General features: G+C 49.2%; 1 protein-coding gene across 1 annotated transcript; it reads left to right on the top strand.

The window, feature by feature from the left end:
• Positions 1 to 320: 320 nt before the first annotated feature.
• Positions 321 to 23,327, top strand: STRC (stereocilin). Its single transcript, XM_060175713.1, has 29 exons — positions 321 to 366; positions 602 to 1,384; positions 1,441 to 1,492; positions 2,385 to 3,636; positions 4,967 to 5,029; positions 5,114 to 5,224; positions 5,392 to 5,558; positions 6,248 to 6,434; positions 6,564 to 6,679; positions 7,059 to 7,191; positions 8,719 to 8,901; positions 9,148 to 9,186; positions 9,335 to 9,502; positions 9,613 to 9,678; positions 10,139 to 10,264; positions 11,469 to 11,527; positions 12,285 to 12,408; positions 12,499 to 12,611; positions 14,961 to 15,096; positions 15,499 to 15,695; positions 15,891 to 15,981; positions 16,193 to 16,349; positions 16,946 to 17,115; positions 18,062 to 18,217; positions 20,721 to 20,863; positions 21,031 to 21,179; positions 22,634 to 22,731; positions 22,828 to 22,975; positions 23,161 to 23,327. The coding sequence occupies exons 1-29, from the start codon at positions 321 to 323 to the stop codon at positions 23,247 to 23,249; spliced, it is 5,322 nt and encodes a 1,773-aa protein (XP_060031696.1). The 3' UTR covers positions 23,250 to 23,327.
• Positions 23,328 to 23,363: the final 36 nt, after the last annotated feature.

The raw sequence follows: 23,363 nt of genomic DNA, 5'->3' as shown, positions 1-23,363 counted from the left end.
CACCTCTCTCCCAAGCCAAGGGATCAGGTATTCAGTGGCTCAGGTGACAAGCCAGTTGTCAGGTTACAGATACTGTATCCTGAAAGACCACATTACAGTGTCGGTGAAGACGGCATTACAGTGTCAGCTGGTCCGCAGTGACTGCCCTTGCCTGGCTTTCTCACACAAGGTGACAGTAACTAGAACTCACCTCTATAACCAGTGTTCACCTGAAAACATGGCTCTGCAACTCTGGCCTCAGTTGCTGCTGTTGTCTTGTGCAGGTGAGAGGGACAGTGAGAAGGGCAGAAGGTGGGTGGTTGGAGAGAGAGGTTGAAGGGATGGATGTTTGGAAGAGACTTAAGAATGTGGCGATTAGCTGGTTAGGTAGGTAGAAGAGAATGGGGCAAGGAAGAGGAGCAGAGACTGGAGCTGAGAGGAAGCTCTGAGAGGGTTAAGGAAGCAGGCCAGGGTTTATCTAGGCTGAGGGGAGGGCTCTGCTTTCTGGCCTCTTTTTCCTGCCTCACCAGGGACCCAGGCAGGGACTTGGACTGAGGTGTAGACTTGAGCTTAGATTCTAGAGCTCTTCTCCTTTGCTGACCTCCAGCTTCTCTCCTTGCAGCGATACAGGCCCCTATTGGGCCTCAGTCCCTGGACCGTAGTCTCTCCTTTCTCAAGTCCTTGCTTGCCACTCTGGACCAGATGCCCCAGGGGTCACTCAGCCACTCGCGGTTCTCTGCATTTCTGGCCAATATTTCCTCTTTTGAGCCTGGAAGAATGGGGGAGGGCCCTGTGGGTGAGCCCCCACCCCTCCAGCCCCCTGCCCTCCGCCTCCATGACTTCCTAGTGACCCTGCGGGGCAGCCCCGACTGGGAGTCAATGCTCGGGCTGTTAGGGGACGTGCTGGCACTACTGGGACAGGAGCAGACCCCCCGAGACTTCCTAGGGCACCAGGCAGGTGTGCTGGCTGGCCTGGCAGAGGTGCTGCTGGGAGCTTTAGTTCCTGGGGGCCCCCCTGCTCCCACCCGGCTCCCATGCACCCGCGATGGGCCTGCTGACTGCGTCCTGGCAGCTGACTGGCTGCCCTCGCTGCTGCTGCTGTTAGAGGGCACTCGCTGGCAGGCCCTGATACAGCTGCAGCCTGGCATGGAGCTCACCAACGCTACGGACCTTGAGGGGAGGGAGCCGGCCCCCTACCTCCTGCAGGGCCTCTTGGCTCTTCTCACCCCAGTAGGGGAGCCAGGCTCTGAGGAGGCTCTCTGGGGAGGCCTGCTGCGCACAGTGGGGGCTCCCCTCTATGCAGCCTTCCAGGAGGGGCTGCTCCGTATCACTCATTCCCTGCAGGATGAGGTCTTTTCCATTCTGGGGCAACCAGAGCCTGATGCCACAGGGCAGTGCCAGGGAGGTGAGTGCTGTGGCTGGGCCACGGTGGCGGGGCATGAAGGGGCGAGATTAGGACAGTCCTCTTCCTTACTCCTTTCCTTTTAGGCAACCTTCAGCAGCTACTCCTGTGGTAAGTCCTGGGAGATGGGTTCTGAGGGCTCAGGGTTGGGAAGTCAGCATCCAGAGTGACGAGAGGTGGGCAGGTTAGTGCTTTGGGTAGATCTTTCTGGGTTGGTGACCCCACTCTCTCTCTTCCTGGCCTTGGGAGCTTCAGGAGATTTCATGCCTCAATTTCCCATTAAACAATATAGATCGGAGGAGCTACTGTAGAGTTGTTGCCTGGAGTTAAGTGAGTAGATTCTGTGCTCATCAACTTCTTAGAACAGCACCTGGCATGTGGTGCTTAATAAATGTTAACTGTGGGGGCTGCACAGTGACACACCTGGTTGAACACACAAGTTATAATAAGGAAGGACCCAGGTTCAAGCCTCTGGTCCCCACCGGTGGGGTGAGGGGGAGAAGTTCACTAGTGGTGAAGCAAAGCTGCAGGTATTTCTCTATCTCCTTCTTCCCTCTCAATTGCTTCTCTGCCTCTATCCAGAAATAAATAAATAAAATTTAATTGTAAAGGGTGGGGGGTGTGAAAAGAAAGGACAAGACTGGATTCCTCCTCCCCTTAAATTTCAGCAGAATAGGATCAGAGCTCACTGAGGTATATTCAGTTACTGGGCAGATTTCCTGATATGAGGAGCAGCTGAGAGTTGGGTCTAGGTACATAAAATTATATGGAGAGAGGGTAAAGAAGAGGGTCAGGGAGCAGAAGGGACTCAGCCAGGGCTGTCCCTGGGTGATGGTGTACCTCCTCTCTGTCCCCAACCCAGCATTCAAAGCCATATTCTCAGGAGCCTCACTTTTAGAAAAGTCCATGTTTGCCACCCCCTCTGCAGGGCTCTGGGTGAGGGTCAGCGCCTTCACCTCAAGGCTATGTTAACTGACCTGCCTGCTCTTCCTTCTATACCCAGGGGCATCCGGCACAACCTTTCCTGGGATGTCCAGGCGCTGGGCTTTCTGTCTGGATCGCCGCCCCCACCTCCTGCCCTCCTGCACTGCCTGAGCACAGGCCTGCCTCAGCCCAGGGCTTCCCAGCCCTCGGCCCACCTCCGGCCTCGCCAGCAGAGGGCCATCTCTGTGGAGGACCTCTGTGAGAACCACTCAGGCCCAGACGCTCTCTACAGCATCTCCAACTTCTCCATCCACCTGCTCTGCCAGCATGTCAAGCCTGCCACCCCGCAGCCCCCTCCCCCTACTGTTGCCACCTGCCAAACAGCTGTGTGGTATGCAGTCTCCTGGGCACCGGGTGCCCAAGGCTGGCTCCAAGCCTGCCATGACCAGTTTCCTGACCAGTTCCTGGAGGTCATCTGTGGCAGCCTCTCCTTTTCGGCGCTGTCTGGCCCCAACCGCCGCCTGGTAAAGCAGCTTTGTGCAGGCCTACTCCCACCCCCCACTGACTGCCCTGAAGGCCTGCCCCCTGTCCCCATCACCCCAGAGATCTTCTGGGGCTGCTTCCTGGAGAATGAGACTCTGTGGGCTGAGCAGCTGTGTGGGGAGGCAAGTCTGCGGGCTGTGCCCCAGAGCAATCAGGCGTGGGTTCAGCACGTGTGCCGGGGCCCCACCCTAGATGTCACTGCCTTACCACCCTGCCACATTGGGCCCTGTGGGGAACGCTGCCCAGATGGGGGCAGCTTCCTGATGATGGTCTGTGCCAATGATACCATGTATGAAGCCCTGGTGCCTTTCTGGCCTTGGCTAGCTGGCCAGTGTAGGATCAGCCGTGGGGGTAATGACACCTGCTTCCTAGAGGGGCTCCTGGGGCCTCTTCTGCCCTCTCTGCCCCCACTGGGACCATCCCCACTCTGCCTGGCCCCGGCTCCCTTCCTGCTTGGCATGCTATCCCAGTTGCCACGCTGTCAGTCCTCTGTGCCCACCCTTGCCCACCCCACACGCCTTCACTATCTCTTGCGCCTGCTCACCTTCCTCCTGGGCCCAGGGGCTGGAGGGACTGAGGCCCAGGGGATGCTGGGTCAGGCCCTGCTGCTCTCCAGTCTCCCAGACAACTGCTCCTTCTGGGATGCTTTTCGCCCAGAGGGCCGACGCAGTGTGCTGCAGACAGTCGGGGAGTACCTGGAACAGGTGGAGTCGGCCCCATTGGACTTTGAATCTGATACCAGTCCCATCTCTGGTACAGGCAAAATGGAGCTGCTATCCTGCTTCAGCGTGAGTGATCTTCCATGGTAAAAGCTACTAGAACAAAGGGAAGAGGCTTCTGGGAAATCCCCCCACACTGGGAGGCAGTAGTATAGTGTATGGTGTGGTGGTTTAAGCACGTCGCTCTGGAGGCAGACAGGTGTGAGTTGACATCAAAATTCTGTGATCAACCTCTGAAAACTTATTTAACCTCTCTGAGGCACATTTTCCTCATCTGTCAATGGAGGAGGATAGAGGTGCTTTTAGGGTGGCTGTCAGAATCATATGAGTTAATGTACGCTGTAGGCTTATCACCCCAGTGCGTGATACTTCAACATGCAATACCTGTTACCTTATTATTTGACTCTCCCTGTTTCTGCTCCAGAAAAGGAAGAAACCAAGTTAGAGGGCTTAAATTCTGCCCTTTGAGAATGTGACTTGGAGGCTGTGGTGAAATATAGGAAAACAAGGTCGCTATGAGAAGAGGGCAGGGCAATTATAAATTAGAAGACGGAGCTGGGTGGTGTTGCACCTGGCTGAGTGCACATGTTACAATGTGCAAGGACTTAGGTTCAAGCCCTTGGTCGCCACGTGCAGGAAGGAAGCTTCACAAGTGGAGAAACAGTGCTTCAGGTGTCTCTGGCTCTCTCCCTCTTTATTTCCCCCTCTCAATTTTTCTGTCTTCACCTAAGAAATATATAAGTAAATTAATTTTAAAAATAAACAGAAAAAAAACCCATAAGACATGGGCTCTAGGTTCAATTATACCATGAATGAATGTGGACGTAAGTAAATTAGCTTTTCTGGCTTCAGGTTTGTTTTTTTTCTTTCTTCTTCTTCTTCTGCAGAATGAAAGGGTTAAAGTATGTAAGTGCTGTAATTCACTCACTAAGGCCTGGTATGTATAAGACACCTTTCTAGGGTCTCTAGAGTGTAAGGAGTACTTTTCCCAAGCCCCAAGGCCAGTGAAGCCTCCTGCTAGACAACCTCACATTCATGTGGGTCAGATAGACACATATGTATTGAGTCAGCTGTGGAGATGTTAGAGACATGGTCCATGACCCAAGGAAGCTTAATTTCTTTTTTTTAATTTTTTTTTTTTAGAATGTATTTATTTATGAGAAAGATAGGCAGAGAGAGAAAGAACCAGACATCACTCTGGTACATGTGCTGCCGGGATTGAACTCAGGACCTCATGATTGAGAATCCAGTGCTTTATCCACTGCACCACCTCCCGGACCATGGAAGCTTAATATCTGAGAAGTCACACCTACTACTTTCAAATGATGGGCAAACATGCCAGCATGTGGAGGCTCTGGCGGGGTAAAGGAAATAGCTCTCTTGTCTATCTCCCCACCAGCCTGTATTGTGGGACCTGCTGCAGAGGGAGAAGAGTGTTTGGGCTCTGCAGATTCTAGTGCAGGTAACAGGTGGAGGGGCAGATGGGTGGACTGCGTGACAGTGGAGGCTGGTGATGCCATCCCACCACATGACTTCTGGCCCCCAGGCCTACCTGCATATGCCCCCCGAAAATCTCCAGCAGCTGGTGCTTTCAGCAGAGACAGAGGCTGCGCAGGGCTTCCTGACGCTCATGCACCGTTCCTGGGCCCAGCTGCAGGTAGGCACGAAAGGGCTGGGCACAGGAGCACAGGGGTGGAGGCGGCAAGCTAGGGATCCAGAGCACCTGTGCGGAGGGCTTGCCTCAGTGGAAGCAGGAGCTCAGGAGGGGAAATGGCAAGACTACTAAGCCTCTCCAGATATAGTACCCATCTCTGTGCCCCACAGGTGCCACCGTCTGAGGAAGAGGCTTTGGGTCGTCTGACAGCTTTGCTGCTGCAACGCTACCCACGCCTCACCTCCCAGCTCTTCATTGACCTGTCACCACTCATCCCCTTCTTGGCTGTCTCTGACCTGATGCGCTTCCCTCCATCCCTGCTGGCCAACGACACCGTGTAAGGACTCTGTACTCCTCTTCCTAATCTTGTCAGGGTCAGGCCAATCTCACCCACCTAAAGCAGCACTGCTTCACCATTTGCAAAGCTTCCCCCTGCAGATGGGGACTCGGGGCTTGAACCCAGGTCCTTACACATTGCAATGTGCATGCTCAACCAGGTGCACTACCACCCATCCCCTTACTCTCTCTTTCTATCTGAAAATGTTGGGAGTAAGGAAGATAGCATAATGGTTATGCAAAGAGACTCTCATGCCTGAGGCTCCAAAGTCCCAGGTTCAATCCCCTATACTACCATAAGCCAGAGCTGAGCATTACTCTGTTATAATAATAATAATAAATTATATAATTATATTATTATTATTTCACCTAACAGAGAGGCCCACCATACTAAAGTTCAAGTCCAAGCTCAGCAGAGGAAGACCCACAGATAGAAGAGAAGTGTTATAGTGTCTCTTCTGTCTTTTTTGTTTTTTAATCTCTCCGAAGTAAAATAGAAAAAAAAAAAAATCAGCCCAGAAGCCATAGAACCAAACATCTGAGGCCCCAGGGCTGCAAACAAATAAGTAAGTAAATAAATAAAACCAGGGAGACTCTCCTTCCTGTCTATGACAACAGCATTGCAGAAAGCCAAGAGAAAAGCATTCGGCACAAGGCCAAAGACCTATTAAGGCTCTTTCCTCTCCTCAGCCTGGCTGCCATCCGGGATTATAGCCCAGGAATGAGGCCTGAACAGAAGGAGGCTTTGGCAAGGCGACTGCTGGCCCCAGAGCTGTTTGGGGAAGTGCCTGCCTGGCCCCAGGAGCTGCTGTGGGCAGTGCTGCCCCTGCTCCCCCATCTCCCTCTGGAGAACTTTGTGCAGCTCAGCCCTCACCAGGTATGAGAATCATCCTCTTTGCCTAACTATCCAACCTTCTTCTCGGTGGGATGGGAGTCAGTGGTGTCTCTAAGCCTCTCACAAGTGTCTCACAGTGACCCCGACACGAGGTGACCCTCCCCATGGCAGATCCAGGCCCTGGAGGACAGCTGGCCAGTGGCAGGTCTTGGGCCAGGACACGCCCGGCATGTGCTGCGCAGCCTAGTGAACCAGAGCGTCGAGGATGGAGAGGAGCAGGTGCGCAGGTGAGTGGCTGTGGGACCATCAGTGGTGGCTGGGGGAGACAGGCACATGCCACGGTGGGCTGGAGTTGTGGGAAGAGAGGACAAGAGTAACCCCAGTTGTGCAGGGTTCCTGGATAGCGCCTGTGTAAGTACCTACTCCATGTATCCGCACAGTTCCTGCTTTAGTACTAGCTTCAGTGACAGCCGTGTGCATCCCTGGGCAGGTATGTGTGGGCTGTCCCCATGTCCCCAGGCAGTCTGATTGGCCAGGCTTCCTTATAGACTCCCCCCCATGCAGTGACTCTGAGCACTCTGTGTCCTCCTCTTCCTAGTGTTCTAGCTGTTTCCCCAATTGCAGCTGCAGGACAGCATGACCCACACTGCTTCATGCCCTCCTCAGGCTGGGTTCCCTCGCCTGTTTCTTGACACCTGAGGAACTGCAGAGCCTGGTACCCTTGAATGACCCGATGGGACCTGTGGAACGGGGATTGCTGGAATGTGCGGCCAATGGGACTCTCAGTCCACAAGGACGGGTAGGTCCCTTGGCACAGGCCCAGAGGACTCCGGGCCTCCCCTAAATGTGCATTCACTTGCTTTAACCAAGCTTGAACATGATGGTGCCAGCTCTCCCCTGACTTCTACTACCTCCATTCCTTACTCCGTGCCTAGTCTTTCATTTTGTTATTTTTATATTTAAATTTAAATTAATTATTATGTTTTTAATTGCCACCAGGGTTATCGTGGGGGCTCAGTGCCAGCTCTACAAATCCACTGCTTCCCAGTGGCCATTTTTTTTCTTTCTATTTTCTTCACTAGGACAGACAGAAACTGAGAGGTGTGGGGGAGATAGAAGAGTCTTGCTTCACTGCTTCTGAAGCATCCCCCCTGCAGGTGGGGAGTGGGGGCTTGCACTCTAGTCCTCATGCAAGATAATGTATGTGCTCAACAGGAGCACCACAGGGCTCCCTCATTTTATTTTATTTTATTTTATTTTATTTTATTTTATTTTATTTTCCTCCAGGGTTATTGCTGGGCTCGGTGCCTGCACCATGAATCCACCGTTCCTGGAGGCCATTTTCCCCCCTTTTTGTTGCCCTAGTTGTTGCAGCCTCATTGTGGTTATTATTGCCATTGTTGAGTTGCTTTGTTGTTGGATAGGACAGAGAGAAATGGAGAGAGGAGGGGAAGACAGAGAGGGGGAGAGAAAGATAGACACCTGCAGACCTGCTTCACTGCCCGTGAAGCGACTCCCCTGCAGGTGGGGAGCCGGGGGCTCGAACCGGGATCCTTACGCCGGTCCCTGCGCTTTGCGCCACGTGCGCTTAACCCACTGCGCCACCGCCCGACCCCCTATTTTATTTTATTTTATTTTATTTTATTTTTGCCTCCAGAGTTATCACTGGGGTTTGGTGCCTATACTATGAATCCACTGCTCCTGGAGGCTATTTTTTCCCTTTTGTCATCCTTGTTGTTTATCATTGTTGTTGGATAGGACAGAGAGAAGCCGAGAGAGGAAAGGAAGACAGAGGGGGAGAGAAAGACACCTGCAGACCTGCTTCACCACTTGTGAAATGACTCCCCTGAAGGTGGGGAGCCGGGGGCTCAAACTGGGATCCCTATGCTGGTCCATGCACTTCGCACTATGTGGGCTTAACCTGTTGTGCTACCACCCAGTCCCCTATCATTTTATTTTTTTTAAGGATTTTTTGTTTGTTTATTTTATGAGATAGAGGGGAATTCACGTGACAGAAAGAGATAGGGGAAGTCAGAGAATCATTCCAGTACATGTGGTGCTAGGGATAAAACCGGGAGCCTCAGACATGCCAATCTGGCTCTCTACCAGTGTAGATATTTCCTGGGCTGTGTCCATGCCTACTGCTGTCTGTTACCACCTCTTCCTGACCCTATTCTAGTTGGTTGACATCTAGAACTAAGTCTGCTCCTGTCCAACCCTAAGTCTGCTCCTGCCCCTGGGAAATAAATACTGATGTGGGTGACGAGGGAGGAGGTCCAGGGTTCATGTGTCTTTTCTCTCCAGTCCCAGACCTCCTTTGTTACAGGTGGCATACGAGCTTCTGGGGGTGCTACGCTCATCTGGAGGAGCAGTGCTGAGCCCCCTGGAGCTTCGAGTCTGGGCTCCTCTCTTCCCTCAGCTGGGCCTCCGCTTCCTGGAAGAACTGTCAGAACCCCAGCTGAGAGCCATGCTTCCAGCCCTGCAGGGAACCAGCGTCACACCTGCCCAGGTGGAACTGTCTCACTCCTCTGCATCCAGCCTCTATCCCCTCCTCCCACCCCCAATAGAGAACAAGGCCACTGAAGCCTCGATTTCCTCTGCCCCAAGTGAGGTGGCCCTCCTTGTCCTCCTTCATCAGATCAGGAAGAGCCCTGGGCCAGCCTGGCCACTGGGGGGTGGTAGAGAGGCCTCTGAAGTTGTGCAGGTGGCTATTGGGACCTGAGAGCTGTTGTTTCCTGCCCCGCCCCCTCCTTAGGCTGTCCTGCTGCTGGGACGGCTTCTCCCGAGGCAGGACGTGAGTAGGCAACTTCTCAGCAGCCCTCAGAGGCCTCTTCCGCCCTCTCCCTGGCTGCAGCATCCACCCTTCCTGCCCTGCTGCCCAGAAGCGCTCTTTCTCATCACCCGGCCCTCTTTTGCAGCTCACTGTCTTTTTTCCTCTCCAGCTGTCCCTGGAGGAACTCTGCTCCCTTCACCCTTTGCTGCCAGGCCTCAGCTCTCAGACTCTCCAGGTCATCCCTCGGCGAGTTCTGATTGGGGCCTGCTCCTGCCTGGCCCCTGAGCTGTCCCGCCTCTCAGCCTGCCAGACAGCAGCACTGCTGCAGACATTCCGGGTACAAGGGGTGGGGTCTGGCTGGGAAGAGGGTATCTTCCCTGTGGCTGGGGAGCCCCCCCCAGCGCCACTCCTTACACATACACACACATCCTGCCAATTCACATGCAGGTGAAAGATGGAGTTAAAAACACGGGTACAACAGGTGCCAGTGCAGCCATGTGCATCCCTGGGCAGGTATGTGTGGGCTGTCCCCATGTCCCCAGGCAGTCTGACTGGCCAGGCTTCCTTATAGGACCCCCCCCCCCCCATGCAGTGACTCTGAGCACTCTGTGTCCCCCGCTCTCTAGCGTTCTAGCTGTTTCCCCAATTCCAGCTGCAGGACAGCGTGACCATACTGCCCTAGAATGGCAGAGCCAGAAGGGCCTGCAAAGTCTCCCAGGCCCACCGAAACTCTTTCAGATAAAGAGACCAAGGCTCAGAGAAGCTGAGGGGTGTTAGTGCATCTACATAGCCTATGTAGCATTGACATTGGGCCACAGCTGCCTTCCACAGGAAAGTGCTTGGGTGTGCTGCTGCACCCCATCCTAGCTTTGGTCTCATCTTGCCCCCTTGTTTCCTCCTCCTCTTCTCTGTGGGCTGAGTCCAGACTCTCCCCCACACCACTACACTGCTACATCCATTTCCACCCAAACAGCCCACCCCCACTACCTGGCCAGACTGTCTGCTTCCCCTGCTCCCGTTAAAGCTGCTACAGCTGGACTCTGTGGCTCTTCTGGCGAACCGGAGGCGCTACCGGGCATTGCCCTGGTCTGAGCAGCAGGTAACTCCCTCTTTTTGCCCCTCTCTCTCTTCATCTCATCCACCTCCTTTATCCATCCCAAAGCCTAGGCCGGACACTTTCTCTCTAGGGCCCCTTGAGCATGTGATTTGCTTTGCCCTTTCTCCCTCCTCCTTCATTTCTTTCTATAAGAGAATGGGGAATTTGGGAAAATTGGAGGCTGGTGGGGTCCTTAGGGTCAGAGGTAGGACATTGGTCCTTGGGCAATCTCTCTTTAAAAAAGTAATTATTGGGGCCAGGTGGTGGCACATTTGGTTAAGCATGCACCTTGCAGTACGCAAGGATCCAGGTTCAAGCCCCTGGTCCCCACCTGCAGGGGGAAAGCTTCACAAGTGGTGAAGCAGGGCTGTAGTTGTCTCTCTGTCTCTCTCCCTCTCTATCTTTCCCTCTCAATTTCTCTCTGTCTCTATACAAAATAAATAAATAAATAAAACATTAAAAATTAAAAAATAAGAACAATAAAACAACAAGGGCCACAAAAAGGGAAAATAAATTTTAAAACATTTTTAAAAAGTAATTATTTTGGGACCAGGAGGTGGCACATCTGGTTAAGTGCTCACATTACAGTATTCAAGGATCCAAGCCCCTGGTCCCTGCAGGTGTCTCTTTATCTGTCTCCTCCCCTCTTACCCCCCTTTCAATATCTCTCTGTCTGTATCCAATAATAAATAAATTAAAATACATAGTAGAAAAAGAGTTTCTTAGGAAAGAAAGAGGAAGAGAGAAATGCCAGAGCATCACTCTGGTACATTCACTGCTAGGAATTGAACTGGGAACCTCCCGCCTACTAGTCTGAACCTCTACCAGTTGAGCTATTTCCCCAGATAGATACCATGGATCACCCCTCTGCTATGAAGCAACTTCTCTTCCTTCCTTCCTTCCTTCCTTCCTTCCTTCCTCCTTCCTTCCTTTCTTCCTTCCTTTCTTCCTTCCTTCCTTCCTTCCTTCCTTCCATTCCTCCTCCTCCTCCTTCTCCTCCTCCTCCTCTCCTTCTCCTTCTCCTTCTCCTACTCCTTCTCCTACTCCTACTCCTTCTCCTTCTCCTTCTTCTTTTTGCCTGAGCAATGTTTGTCTCTGGCCTATGATGATGCTGGGTATTAAAACAGGGACCTCCAGTGCTTCGGGCTTGACAGTCAATTTGCATAACCACTGTGCTATCTCCACAGACTCTTTCTTTTCCTTACAGTCACAGTTTCTTTGGAAGAAGATGCAGGTGCCCACCAACCTGACCATTAGGAGTCTGCAGTGAGTAAACCCAATCGGCCACTGTATCGAGCAGAGAGTGTAATCCGACTACCATGCTTACCTAGAACTGAGCACCATCTAATACACCCTGAAGGAATGGGCATGGTGGCACAGTTTCCTGGTTCCTTATTGCCTCACTCTCCTGCCCACCCACAGTGCCACATCTGTCCTGACTAGCTCCAGGAGACTGGAAAGACCCAGCTTCAGGTCCTAGTCCTGTCACCTCTTTGTGATCTTGGTCAAGTCATGGAACCTCTGTCAGCTTCAGTATTTCCTTCTGCAGACTAAGATTTCATATGATGCCAATCTCATAGGTAGTTGTACAGATGAAATGAGATCAGGCATATAAGAAACTTATCACAGTGTCTGACTCACTGTAAGCTCCAAGCGGACTTTTGCTGGTTTTACTTTAACTCATGGTGACTTCAGAGACACAGGCAAATGGAATAAACAGGATCACATTACCTACACCCATAGGTAAAAAACCGTCAGCTTCATAACTTTAAGTCTTAGTTCGCTGTATTTCCAACAGATCACTGTTAGGAACACCTTGACCTTGTCAAGTCTTTATTTTCTCTTCTAACAAACAGCAGTGAAGTTATGGGGGAGCCAGTGAGAATATCTATGGGAAAGTTATTCCAGAACTGTAAATGGCCATAAAAGAACATCAGCACTGGTATTGGGAGTTGTCTATCAAGGAGCAGACAGGCTGGGGCATGAGTGTTGAACGAGCATCTACCCACTCACACACCCACAGGGCTCTGGGCACCCTGGCAGGGGGCATGTCCTGTGAATTTCTACAGCAGATCAACTTGATGGCAGACTTCCTTGAAGTGGTTCACATGATTTATCAACTGCCCACTGCGGTCCGAGGGGGCCTGGTGAGAGGGGTTACTCAGTCCTTAGTGGGAGCGGGGAGGTAGGGGTCCAGTTCCATCCTGATCCTGCCTCCCTCACTCCCTGCCCCACAGAGGGTCTGCATCTGGGCAGAGCTTCAACGGAGGATAACAATGCCCGAACCAGAGCCAGCAATCCTGGGGCTAGACTTGAGTGGGCTAGACACCAAACTGCTCCTGGACTTGCCGTGAGTGCTAGACTGGATCCTCAGAAAGCTTGACCTGGGGGAGAGCTGCTCTTGGGAAGCTCCTTAGAGCTGGTGGTTTTCTGTCTGCCATGTCCCTGACATCAGTGTTAACCCAGAGCAGAGCATTATTCAGAGTTATTCCCAGTGGCTATTTCTCCCCTTTTTTTTGTTTTTCTATTTTATTTGATAGGACAGAGAGAAATTGATAGAAGAAGGGGAGATTAAGAGGGGGAGAAAAAGTCACATGCAGACCTGCTTCATCACTTGTGAAGCATCCCCCCTGCAGGTGGGGAGTGGGGACTTGAACCTGGGTCCCTGTGCTTGGTAATGTGTGCACTCCGCCAGGTACACCACTGCCCTGCCGCCTTTGACTATTATTATTTTTTTTTACAAACTCTTTCCTCAAGTGTTGGCTCTTGTACTATTTGGCCTAGTTCCAGAATTGGCAACCTAGCTAGAGTACAAGGTGTCACTTCTTTTTTTTTTTTTAATTGGAGGATTAATGTTTTACATTTGACAGTAAATACAATAGCTTGTGTATGCATAACATTACTCAGTTTTCCACATAATACAACACTCAGTTTTCCACATAATACAACACATAATACATTACTCAGTTTTCCACATAATACAACCCCTACTAGGTCTTCTGTCATCCTTTTCCAGAACCAGCACTCTCCCCCCCACTCCCCATCCCAGAGTATTTTACTTTGGTGCAATACACCAACTCCAGTCCGGGTTCTGCTTAGTGTTTTTTTCTCTTCTGATCTTGTTTTTCAACTTCTGACTATGAGTGAGGTCATCCCACAGTCATCCTGTTTCTGACCTATTTCACTTAACATGATTTCTTCAAGCTCCATCTAAGATGGGCTAAAAATAGTGAAATCACCATTTTTAATAGCTGAGTAGTATTCCATTGTGTATATATACCACAACTTGCTCAGCCACTCATCTGTTGTTGGACACCTAGGTTGCTTCCAGGTTTTGGCTATTACAAATTATGCTGCTATGAATATAGGTATACACAAATCTTTTTGGATGGATGTGTTACATTCATTAGGAAATTAAATCCCAGGAAAGTAATTGCAGAATCATAAGGAAGGGCCACTTCTAGCCTTCTGAGAGTTCTCCAGACTGCTCTCCATAGGGGTGGGACCCATTGACATTCCCACCAGCAGTGCATGAGGGTTCCTTTATCCCCACAAACTCTCCAGCATTTGTTGCTGCTACTTTTTCTGATGTATGACATTCTCACAGGAGTGAAGTATCTCACTGTTGTCTTTATTTGCATTTTTTTGACAATCAGTGACGTGAAACATTTTTTCATGTGTTTCTTGGCATTTTGGATTTCTTCTGTGGTGAATATTCTGTTAGGATGTCATTTCTGATTTCTGGGTAAAAGGGTTTTAAAAAATTTTTATCCAGACCTGTTTAAATATGTTCCCTCTTAGAGATGATTTAGAAACCCAAGGGCCTAAAATGAAGTGAAAGATCCTGGACCAGTCAGCAGAATAGAGTTCTCACTCATGAAAGAAGTATAAAAATACCCATCTGACTCCCATGTTCTGTCATGAGGATCAAACAAGAAAATATCTGAAAGAACTTTGTAGATTGTATAGCACCATACAAATAAGAGGTGACCTTCTCACAGGAGGTAGAGGGAGAGAGTAATACAATGAAAAGCAGAAGTTGACTCCACCATTAGATCTCTGTGAACTTCATTTTTTTTTCAATTTTATTTATTTTTTTGTTGTTGTTTGCTTGTTGTTTAACCAGAGGACTGCTCAATTCTGGCTTATGATGGTGTCAGGCATTGAATATGAGACTTTGAATCCTCAGACATTAAAGTCTTTTGCACACTCACTATGACATCTCCCTGCTCACCTCAGTTATTCAGTCTACAGCAAGGAGGAATTTTGATTCCTTTATTGTATTATTATTATTATTATTATTATACCAGAACACTGCTCAGCTTGGGTTTATTGTGGTGTCAGGGGCTGAACCTGGGACTTCAGAACCTCAGACATGAAGATATTTTGCATAACCGTTGGGCTATTTACATTGCCCTGTGGGGAAATTTTAAAATGATACTTAATATCTTTTTGATTCTGTTAGTAGGGTAAGATTGTTTGTCTTTTCTTTGTAGGAAGACTAGTGTTAATTTTCTTTGTTCTCTTCCTTCAAGCACAGTGGTGGGAATTGCATCTTGTTTAAGATGTTTAATATCAGTTCCTGTCTGGGCCACCAGATTTAGACTGCTGTTGCCTCTTGCCTGGGAGACTGTGTTGTCCTAGGAGCCCATCTCAACTTAGGTCAGTTCTGAATGCCCCTGCTGTTAAATTGCTACAGGGCCCAGTTAATGGACAGACTGTCCAATGAATCCATTATGCTGGTGGTGGAGCTAGCACGAGGATCCCCAGAGCAGTTGCTGGCACTGACCCCACCCCACCGGGCAGCCCTGGCAGAAAAGGCACTACAAAACTTGGTAAGAGTTCACCCTACCAGACTCAGAGCTGCTGCCGGAGTAATCCCCATCCCTCAGACAGTGCTCAGTGTCTTCTAGGCCAAATCCCACACCACTTTTGCTATCAAACTTTGTTAACTAGACCCTGGCTCCTGTATCTACCTCTAGGATCTAGTCTTGATAATCTGTTCTTTGTTTCTTGTCTGTACTGTGTGGCAGCCACTAAATCCCTTGGATCCCACCCACCTCCCAGTCTTTTTGCCTGCGCCTAGCCTGTCTTGGCTGGTTAAGGTAGTGAACAAATGCAGAGTATTGTAGAGTGTTGAGTTGGGAGGTGGAAAGAGGCTTTGCTATCTTTCTTGGTCAGAGTCTGGTACTCTGAGTCAGAGGCGCTTTGTCCCAAGACCTGATGTACCTCACTAGGTTCCACATGAGAGGACAGTCTCAAGGGAAGTGCTGGAGACTTTGGGCCCCTTGGTTGGATTCTTGGAGATTGAGAGCACACGACGGATCCCCCTACAGATCCTCCTTGCCCATCTCAATCAGCTGCAGGCCTTCTGCCTAGGAGAGCCCTTTGCTGCAGAGCTGGGATGGCTGCTGTTACAGGAGGCTGTTCTTGGGTATGGCTCTTTGGCAACTTCAGATTCTAATTCACCCCACACCCCTTTTAACTGCCATCAGTGGCAGCCCATCCAATATGCTTGAGGTGCTTTGGAGCCCTGAGTCCTTCGTCCTAGTATGTCCTCTTTGCCCTTTTTCCTTTCCCTCACAGTTCCTTCAGCATCCCAGCCCTTCATCTTCTTCCTGTCCCCCAGGAAAGCAGAGTTGTGGAGTCAGGATGAAGTAGAGCAAGCTGGACGTCTCATATTCACTCTGTCTACTGAGGCAATTTCCTTGATCCCCAGGGTAAGGTGAAGGAACAGGGAGAGAGTAAGAGCAGAGAGGGGGCTGGTGAGCTGGTTGTGAGGCACCAAGGCCAAGGAGGCTGAGGGTTACAGATGTAATTCCTGAATTTGGGGAGACTGTTAAAAGAAAGAGACAGGGCTTTGGAATTCCAGATACCGTGGCTGGCCCTGATGCTACCCACATCTCCCCACTCTCATTTTTCCTTCTGCAGGAAGCCTTGGGCCCAGAGACCCTGGAGCGACTTCTAGAGAAGCAACAAAGCTGGGAGCAAAGTCCAGTTGGACAGCTGTGTGGGGGGCCACCCCTTGGGCCTAAGAAAGCAGCCCTGGTATCTGGGATTGTGCGACCCACATCAGAGGCCTTCCCAGGTGAAGCTACTCAGATGTTCGTGTGTGTCTAGTGGGAGATACAAGAGTCAGTGTCCGACAATGCAGCTAGAGGTCTGGGCTCTAAGCATGCTGCCTTCTTTGAGTACTTTCTGCTTACTGGACTTTGACTTCTCTAATCTATAGCATAGAGGCCAGAGGGATAATATTTATATTTTCTTCTAGGGCTCTATAAGTCAGAGAATTTATGACCCATTGATTTTTAGCCTAGCACTCCCCTTTTCCTGGTCTTTTATCCTAGTGAGTAGATGAATCAACTCTAGGCTTCACTAACTGTGCAAATTTCTTCTGGGAAGATGAGTAGGATATAGGACGAGACACCATGGGGCTGAGAACCTGGGTTCTAATTCAGTTGTGCATTAAGTCTCTTGGCAACCCTCTCAGCTTCCCACTTATAAAATGAGGTGTTTGCCCTCCCCATCCTGAGTCCTTTGAATCTCACCCTATAGTAACATTTCAATCTACTGTGTCCACCAGTGCCTTCTCTTCCAAAATTTGGAGGGGTCCCTCCACCTATGAATATCACTCTGGTGCACACTGATACTGCGCTGACTCCTTGGCCCTGCCCTTCCTTCCAGAGCCCGTGCCGGATTGTGCGGATGTACGGGGCACATTCCCAGCTGCCTGGTCTGCAACCCAGATTGCAGAGATGGGACTCTCAGACTTCGAGGACTGCCTGGCACTGTTTTCAGGAGACCCGGGACTTGGGCCGGAAGCATTACGGGCAGCGATGGGCAAGGCAAAGCAGGTTAGGCCTGAGAAGGCCAGCTGGGTTTGGTGGTGGAAAAGCATGAGGAAGTTTTGAGAGCACAGAGCTGGGTGAGAAGTGGGGTAAATAGTAGATAAAGGAATTAGAGGGTTTTGATCCTCAATGAGAAGTAGGGGTTGGGGGTGGTGAACATTGAGGAAAGGAAGCTAGTGCAAACTATGAAGCAGCTAGAAGAGTGGTGAGCAGACAGTTTATTAGAATCATTTGGGGAGCAGGTTTTTGGCTTTTTTTTTGCCTCCAGGATTATTGCTGGGGCTCTGTGCATGCTCTACGAATTCTTTGCTCCTGGAGGCCATTTTTGTTACCCTTGTTTTTTGTTTGTTTGTTTTCCCTTGTTGTTATTGGATAAGACAGAGAGAAATCGAGAGAGAAGGGCAAGACAGAGAGTGAGAGAGAAAGGTAGACACCTGCAGAACTGTTTCACTGCTTATGAAGCGATTTCCCTGCAGGTGAGGAGCCGGGGCCTTGAACCAGGATCCCTAGGCGGTCCTTATGCTTCACACTACATGTGCTTAACCCACTGCACTACCACCTGGCCCTGGGGAGCAGGCTTTTAAAATGCCAATGCCAAGGTGCCATATTAGGCTGAATAAACATCTCTAGGGATAGCCTGTAAGGCTACTTACAGGCACCTCTGTGTTATTTTAGCCCTCATGAACCTTGTCTGATACACATAGAAGTTATAACTTGGGGACTAAAGTCTGCAATTCTTACCTATTGAGACCCGTACAGTCCTTCAATCACACCTTAATTCATCTTAGGAACCTTAGTCCAACCTTCTCATGTTGTTGATGAGGAAGCTTTAAGATTCAAAGAAGGCCAGTGATTTGTTAGGTACCTAGTTAAGGGAACAGTGTTCTGATTCTAATTCCAGTGTTTTTCCCCACCTTCATTTACAATTTACAATTTGTTCTCTTTCTTCTAGTTGTGGGGGCCCCCTCGGGGATTCCGTCCTGAGCAGATCCTGCAGCTAGGCCGGCTCTTAATAGGTCTGAGTGAACGGGAACTTCGGGAGCTGGACTTGGTGGACTGGGGTGTGCTAAGCACCTTGGGGCAGATAGACGGCTGGAGCTCTGTCCAGGTGATACCTTCCTTTCTACTTCCAACCTTCCAAACACTCGCCCCACAGACCCAGGTCTCCGGGTTGCCCAAAGCCCAAGGTATTGTCTCCTGTGACCCTGCCTGATAACTCTTCACATCTTTCAGTTATTTTATTTTATTTTGTTTAATAGTGATTAACAAGTCCGTTGGATAAGAGGGTTACAATGCCACACAATTCCCACCACCAGAGTTCTGTGTCCCATCCCCTCTATTGGAAGCTTTAGGGTTATTATGGGGTACAGAAGGTGGAAGGTCTGGCTTCTGTAATTGCTTCGTCACTGGACATGAGTGTTGGCAGGTCAATCCTATTTTTATCTTTCCCTAGTGGGGTGAGGCTCTGGAGAGGTGAGGTTCTAGGACACATTGGTGAGGTCATCTTCTCAAGGAAGTCAGGTTGGTGTCATGGTAGGTAGCACCTGCAACTTGGTGGCAGAGTAATGGAGCTGAAGGGTTGACATCTCAGGCCTGGTGTCTCCGTCCAAAGTGAAATGTCAATTATTGAGTTTCAATTATTGAGAAATAATTGGCATCACTGATCAGTTAGGGCACATAGTGTGATGGCTGACTACATGCCTGTTATGAAATGATTGGCACAGCCACCTCTGCTAACATCCATCTACTTATACAGATACAATAAAAAAACAAAGAGTAGAAAAAAGGAGGGAAATTTCTCTTTGTGATGAGTACTTGTAGGACTGACTCTTCCTATACTCATGATAACACACACACACACACATACACACACACACATTCAGGTAGATAGATATGATAGAGACAGAGAGAAACTGAGATGGAAGGGAAGATATATATCATACATGTTGAACATCACATCCCTAGTACTCATTTGTCTTTTCACTGACTTTCTCTTATTTATTTATTCCCTTTTGCTGCCCTTGTTTTTATTGTTGTAGTTATTGATATTGTTGTTGTTGGATAGGACAGAGAGAAATGGAGCGAGGAGGGGAAGATAGAGAGGGAGAGAGAAAGATAGACACCTGCAGACCTGCTTCACCGCCCGTGAAGCGACTCCCCTGCAGGTGGGGAATCCTAGGGGCTTGAACCAGGATCCTTAAGCCGGTCCTTGCGCTTTGCGCCATGTGCGTTTAACCTGCTGCACTACCGCCCGACTCACTCACTGACTTTCTCTTTTTTGACCAGCCTCCTTCAGTTCCATCTCTCCATCATTTTTACCTTTGATAACCAAGGTCTGATATCTCTTCCTGTGAGATTGTTTGGTCAATTAAAAACATTTTATTCATATTTAGTTAATTTATTATTAAAGGTTTATTTATTAACTCTGTGTATTCATTCATGCACTGATGACTATAGTTCTATAAACATAGAATGGCATATATTTAGCTATAAAAGAAGAAATTCTACCATTTGTGACAATATGGGTAGACCTTGAAGGGCTTATGTTAAATGAAATAAGTCAATCGGGCTGGAGAGAAATTTCAATGGAAAAGCACAGAACTTGAATGCCTAAGACCTCAGAATCACATCTGCCAAATCTGATCAGTGCTCATCTACCATTTAGCCCTTGATGCTCTCTTGGGTTGTTTCTGTAGCTTGGCTATTATAAGTAATGCTGTTATGAACCTGGAATTGCTGGATCATATGGTAGTTTCATTTTTACATTTTTGAGGATCCCATGGTATCCTAATCAGTTTACGTTCCCTCTAACAGTGCACAAGGCTTTCCTTTTCTCCATATCCACGATAGCATTTGTCATCCTTAGTCTTTTGATGATGGCTATTCTAGCAGGTGTGAGGTGATATCTCATTGTAATTCTGATTTGCATCTCCCAGATGTTGAATGATATTGAACAATGATGCTGAACATCTTTTCATGTGCCTGTTGACTGGCCATTCATTTAAAATATTTATTTATTCATAACAGGGAGAGAGAGGAATAGGAAAGGAGGAAGGAAGGGGAGAGAGAGAGAGAGAATATATCAGAGAATATCATATATGTGATGGTGGGGACTGAACTAAGGATTTCATGTGTGAAAGCCCAATGCCTTATCCACTGATCTACCTCCCAGACCACCGACTGGTCATTCTTTTATCTTTTTACTTCTCAGTGCCAGAAATGGAACTCAAGTCCTGAAACCAATGAGACATACACTTACTACTGAGCTACATTCATGGCCTCCTTCTTTTGACTTTTCTTAAATGTCACACTAGTGGTTTTGTGAGTCATGAAAATTGATTTGACCACTCTCAATCCCTGGATATGGATTTGCTTTATTGCCTCTTTTTTTTCCCCACAAGGTCTCTCCTTCTCCTCCTCTTCCTCCTCCTCCTCCTCCTTTTTCTTCTTTTTCTGTCCTTTTCGTTTTTGGATTCTCAACTTTCCCCATGGCAGTTGGAACTTCAGGTCTTAACAATAATAGAATAGGGTCCAGTAGCCCTGGTTCCTTCCCTATCCATTAACTCCTTATCACTTCTCTCCTGATCCTGTGTCCCCCACCCCCATCCCAGCTCCGGGCTGTGGTGTCCAGCTTCCTGAGGCAGAGTGGCAGGCACGTGAGTCACTTGGACTTCCTTCACCTGACTGCTCTGGGCTACACCTTATGTGGACTTCGGCCAGAGGAGCTCCAGCATATCAACAGTTGGGAGTTTAGGTTGCCTGTGGAGGGGGTGTGAGGGTGGTGGTTCTACAATAAAGCTGGGTCTGTGGAGGGCAGGGGTGAGGGAAGAATCATGGTGGGGTCCCCGTGTAGCCACCTCCTTCCCCATCCTCATGGCCACAGACCTAGCCTCTGGGACCGAGTTCCTCTCCCTTCCACAGCCAGGCAGCCCTCTTCCTGGGCACTTTACATCTCCAGTGCTCTGAGGAGCAGCTGGAGGTTCTAGCCCAGCTCCTTGTGCTGCCCGGTGGCTTTGGCCCAGTCAGTAACTGGGGCCCTGAGATCTTCACTGAAATCGGCACAATAGCAGGTAGGGAGGCTGGACCACTGCTGGTGCTGATTGTCAGGGGTCTGTACCACAATTCTGTGTCATGGGGAAATGAGGTCTATGACTCTGGAATTTTTGTTTTTCTTTCTTCCTTTCTCTTCTGCTGAGCTGGGGTCTCACACATGTGCAATTTCACTGCTCCCAGGTCATTTTTTCATTCAGATAGATAGAAAGAGATACCACAACATCAGAGTTTCTTTCAGTGCTGTGACATCTTCTACATGGTGCTGGGGCTTGAACTTGAGTCATATGCATGATAAGACATGTGTCTTACCTGGTAATCTATTTCTCTCACCCCTGCTCTGGATTTTTTTATTTTTAAAGATTCATAATTTTACAGGGGTTGGGTGATGATGCACCTGGTAGAGTGCACGTGTCACCATTCATAAATGTCACCTAAATATCTTCTCAGACTCTCATCTTAAGAATTCTGGAGTGGGGGGGGCATGCCTGGTTGAGTGCACATGTTACAGTGAGCAAGGGCCCAGGTTCAAGCTCCTGGGCCCCACCTGCAGGAGGGGAAGTTTCACGAGCAGTGAAGCAGTGCTTCAAGTTCTCTTCCTTTCTGTCTCCCCCTCCCTTCTTAATTTTCTATCCAAAATAAATTAAGTTTTAAAAAGTTTTATAATTTTACTTATTACACATTAGAGACAGGGAGCACTTCACATGAGACAGAGATAATCATACACAAGACAGAGCATCACTCTGGTACATACAGTGCTGGGGATCTGTCCACCTCAGACATGTATGCCTAACAGTTGAGCTATTTCCACTATATACTGCTCTGGGGTTTATTTCTTTCTCTCTTTCTTTCTTTCTCTTTTCTTTTTGACACCAGGGATACTGCAGGGACTTGTATGATGCCCCCAACACTCCCACTGGCCATTTTTCTTATAGAGGTAGAAAGAGAGAGAGAGAGAGACCGACCTGCAGTACTGCTCCACTACTCATGAGACTTCTCCCTTATAGGTGGGGATCAGGGAATTGCACCCAGGTCCCTGTGCATGGTAACATGTATGCTCTACTGGGTATAACATCACTTGGTCCCTTTTCTGAAAATTTGTTTATTTGATCAGACAGAAAGAAATTGGGAGGGAAAGCATGAGAGGAGAGAGAGAGAGAGGGAGAGGGAGAGAAAGAGAGAGATCCGCATCACTGTGTCACCACTAGTGAAGATTCCCCCCTGCAGGTTGGAACTGGGGGCTTGAACCTGGGCCCTTGCTCACTGTAACATGTGCACTCAACCAGGCATGTCCCCCCCCCCCACTCCAGAATTCTTAAGATGAGAGTCTGAGAAGATATTTAGGTGAGAAGTTGCGCATGTGTTGGGAAGGTCTAGGGCAGGGTACTTTGGGAGTAGTTGGAAATGATACATAGGTTTCAAGAGAAGGACGAAGACTCATCTAAAGCAATGTTTGGATGCTTCATGTCAACAGCTGGGATCCCAGACCTGGCTCTCTCTGCTCTTCTGAAGGAACAAATCCAAGGCCTTACCCCTTTTGCCATTTCTGTCATCCCTCCTCCTAAATTTGCTGTAAGTATTGCTGGACTGGGTCCTGGGATGGCCACAGAGATCCAGGACCTCACAGGGCCTACAGTGAATGCACTGATTCTCATCTCCCCCTCAAAGGTGGTATTCAACCCTGCTCAGCTGTCTAGTCTCACCAGTGTTCAGGCTGTGGCTGTCACTCCTGAGCAAATGGCTTCTCTGAGTACGGAGCAGCGGCGAGCAGTCACATGGGCCCAGCATGAGGGGCCGGAGAGCCCCCAGCAACAGAGTGAGTTCCCAGATATACACCCTGACCTTCCAGCTCCTGACCCAGAATCTGACCCCTGAATTGGTGCTACCTACTCTTTAAGACCTGCCCAGGGAGTAAAGGTCTACCAGCAGGTTGTTTCCAAGTCTCAGTGGTTTCTGAGGAGCAGAGTGGAGATCCCTCTTCCATTCTCTGTCTCATTATAGGTCGAAGCACAGCCTGGGGCCTCCAGGACTGGTCACAACCCTTCTGGATGCTGACACTGACTCTCTGCTTCCATGACAACCTGCTATGATTCTGTCTTTCTACTTGGAAAGAGATTGTTGGGAAAGAAATCTGAAGTCATAATGAATAAAATACAAGTGGAAGTGCATTCTAATTATTCTCAGGAAGCTTATGAGGAGTATGG

Source organism: Erinaceus europaeus, chromosome 16, assembly GCF_950295315.1.
Source record: "Erinaceus europaeus chromosome 16, mEriEur2.1, whole genome shotgun sequence".
NCBI classification, from domain to species: Eukaryota; Metazoa; Chordata; class Mammalia; order Eulipotyphla; family Erinaceidae; genus Erinaceus; species Erinaceus europaeus.
Note: the sequence above shows the minus strand (reverse complement) of the source record. Positions and strands in the feature narration are given on the sequence as shown.

Bases quoted from the DNA above. Each gene is read 5' to 3' on its own strand.
- STRC (XM_060175713.1), top strand. From the start codon at position 321: ATGGATGTTTGGAAGAGACTTAAGAATGTGGCGATTAGCTGGTTAG. The intron at 1,493-2,384 runs GTAAGTCCTGGG...TTCTATACCCAG, and splicing joins CTTCAGCAGCTACTCCTGTG to GGGCATCCGGCACAACCTTT. The intron at 15,696-15,890 runs GTATGGCTCTTT...CCTGTCCCCCAG, and splicing joins TTACAGGAGGCTGTTCTTGG to GAAAGCAGAGTTGTGGAGTC.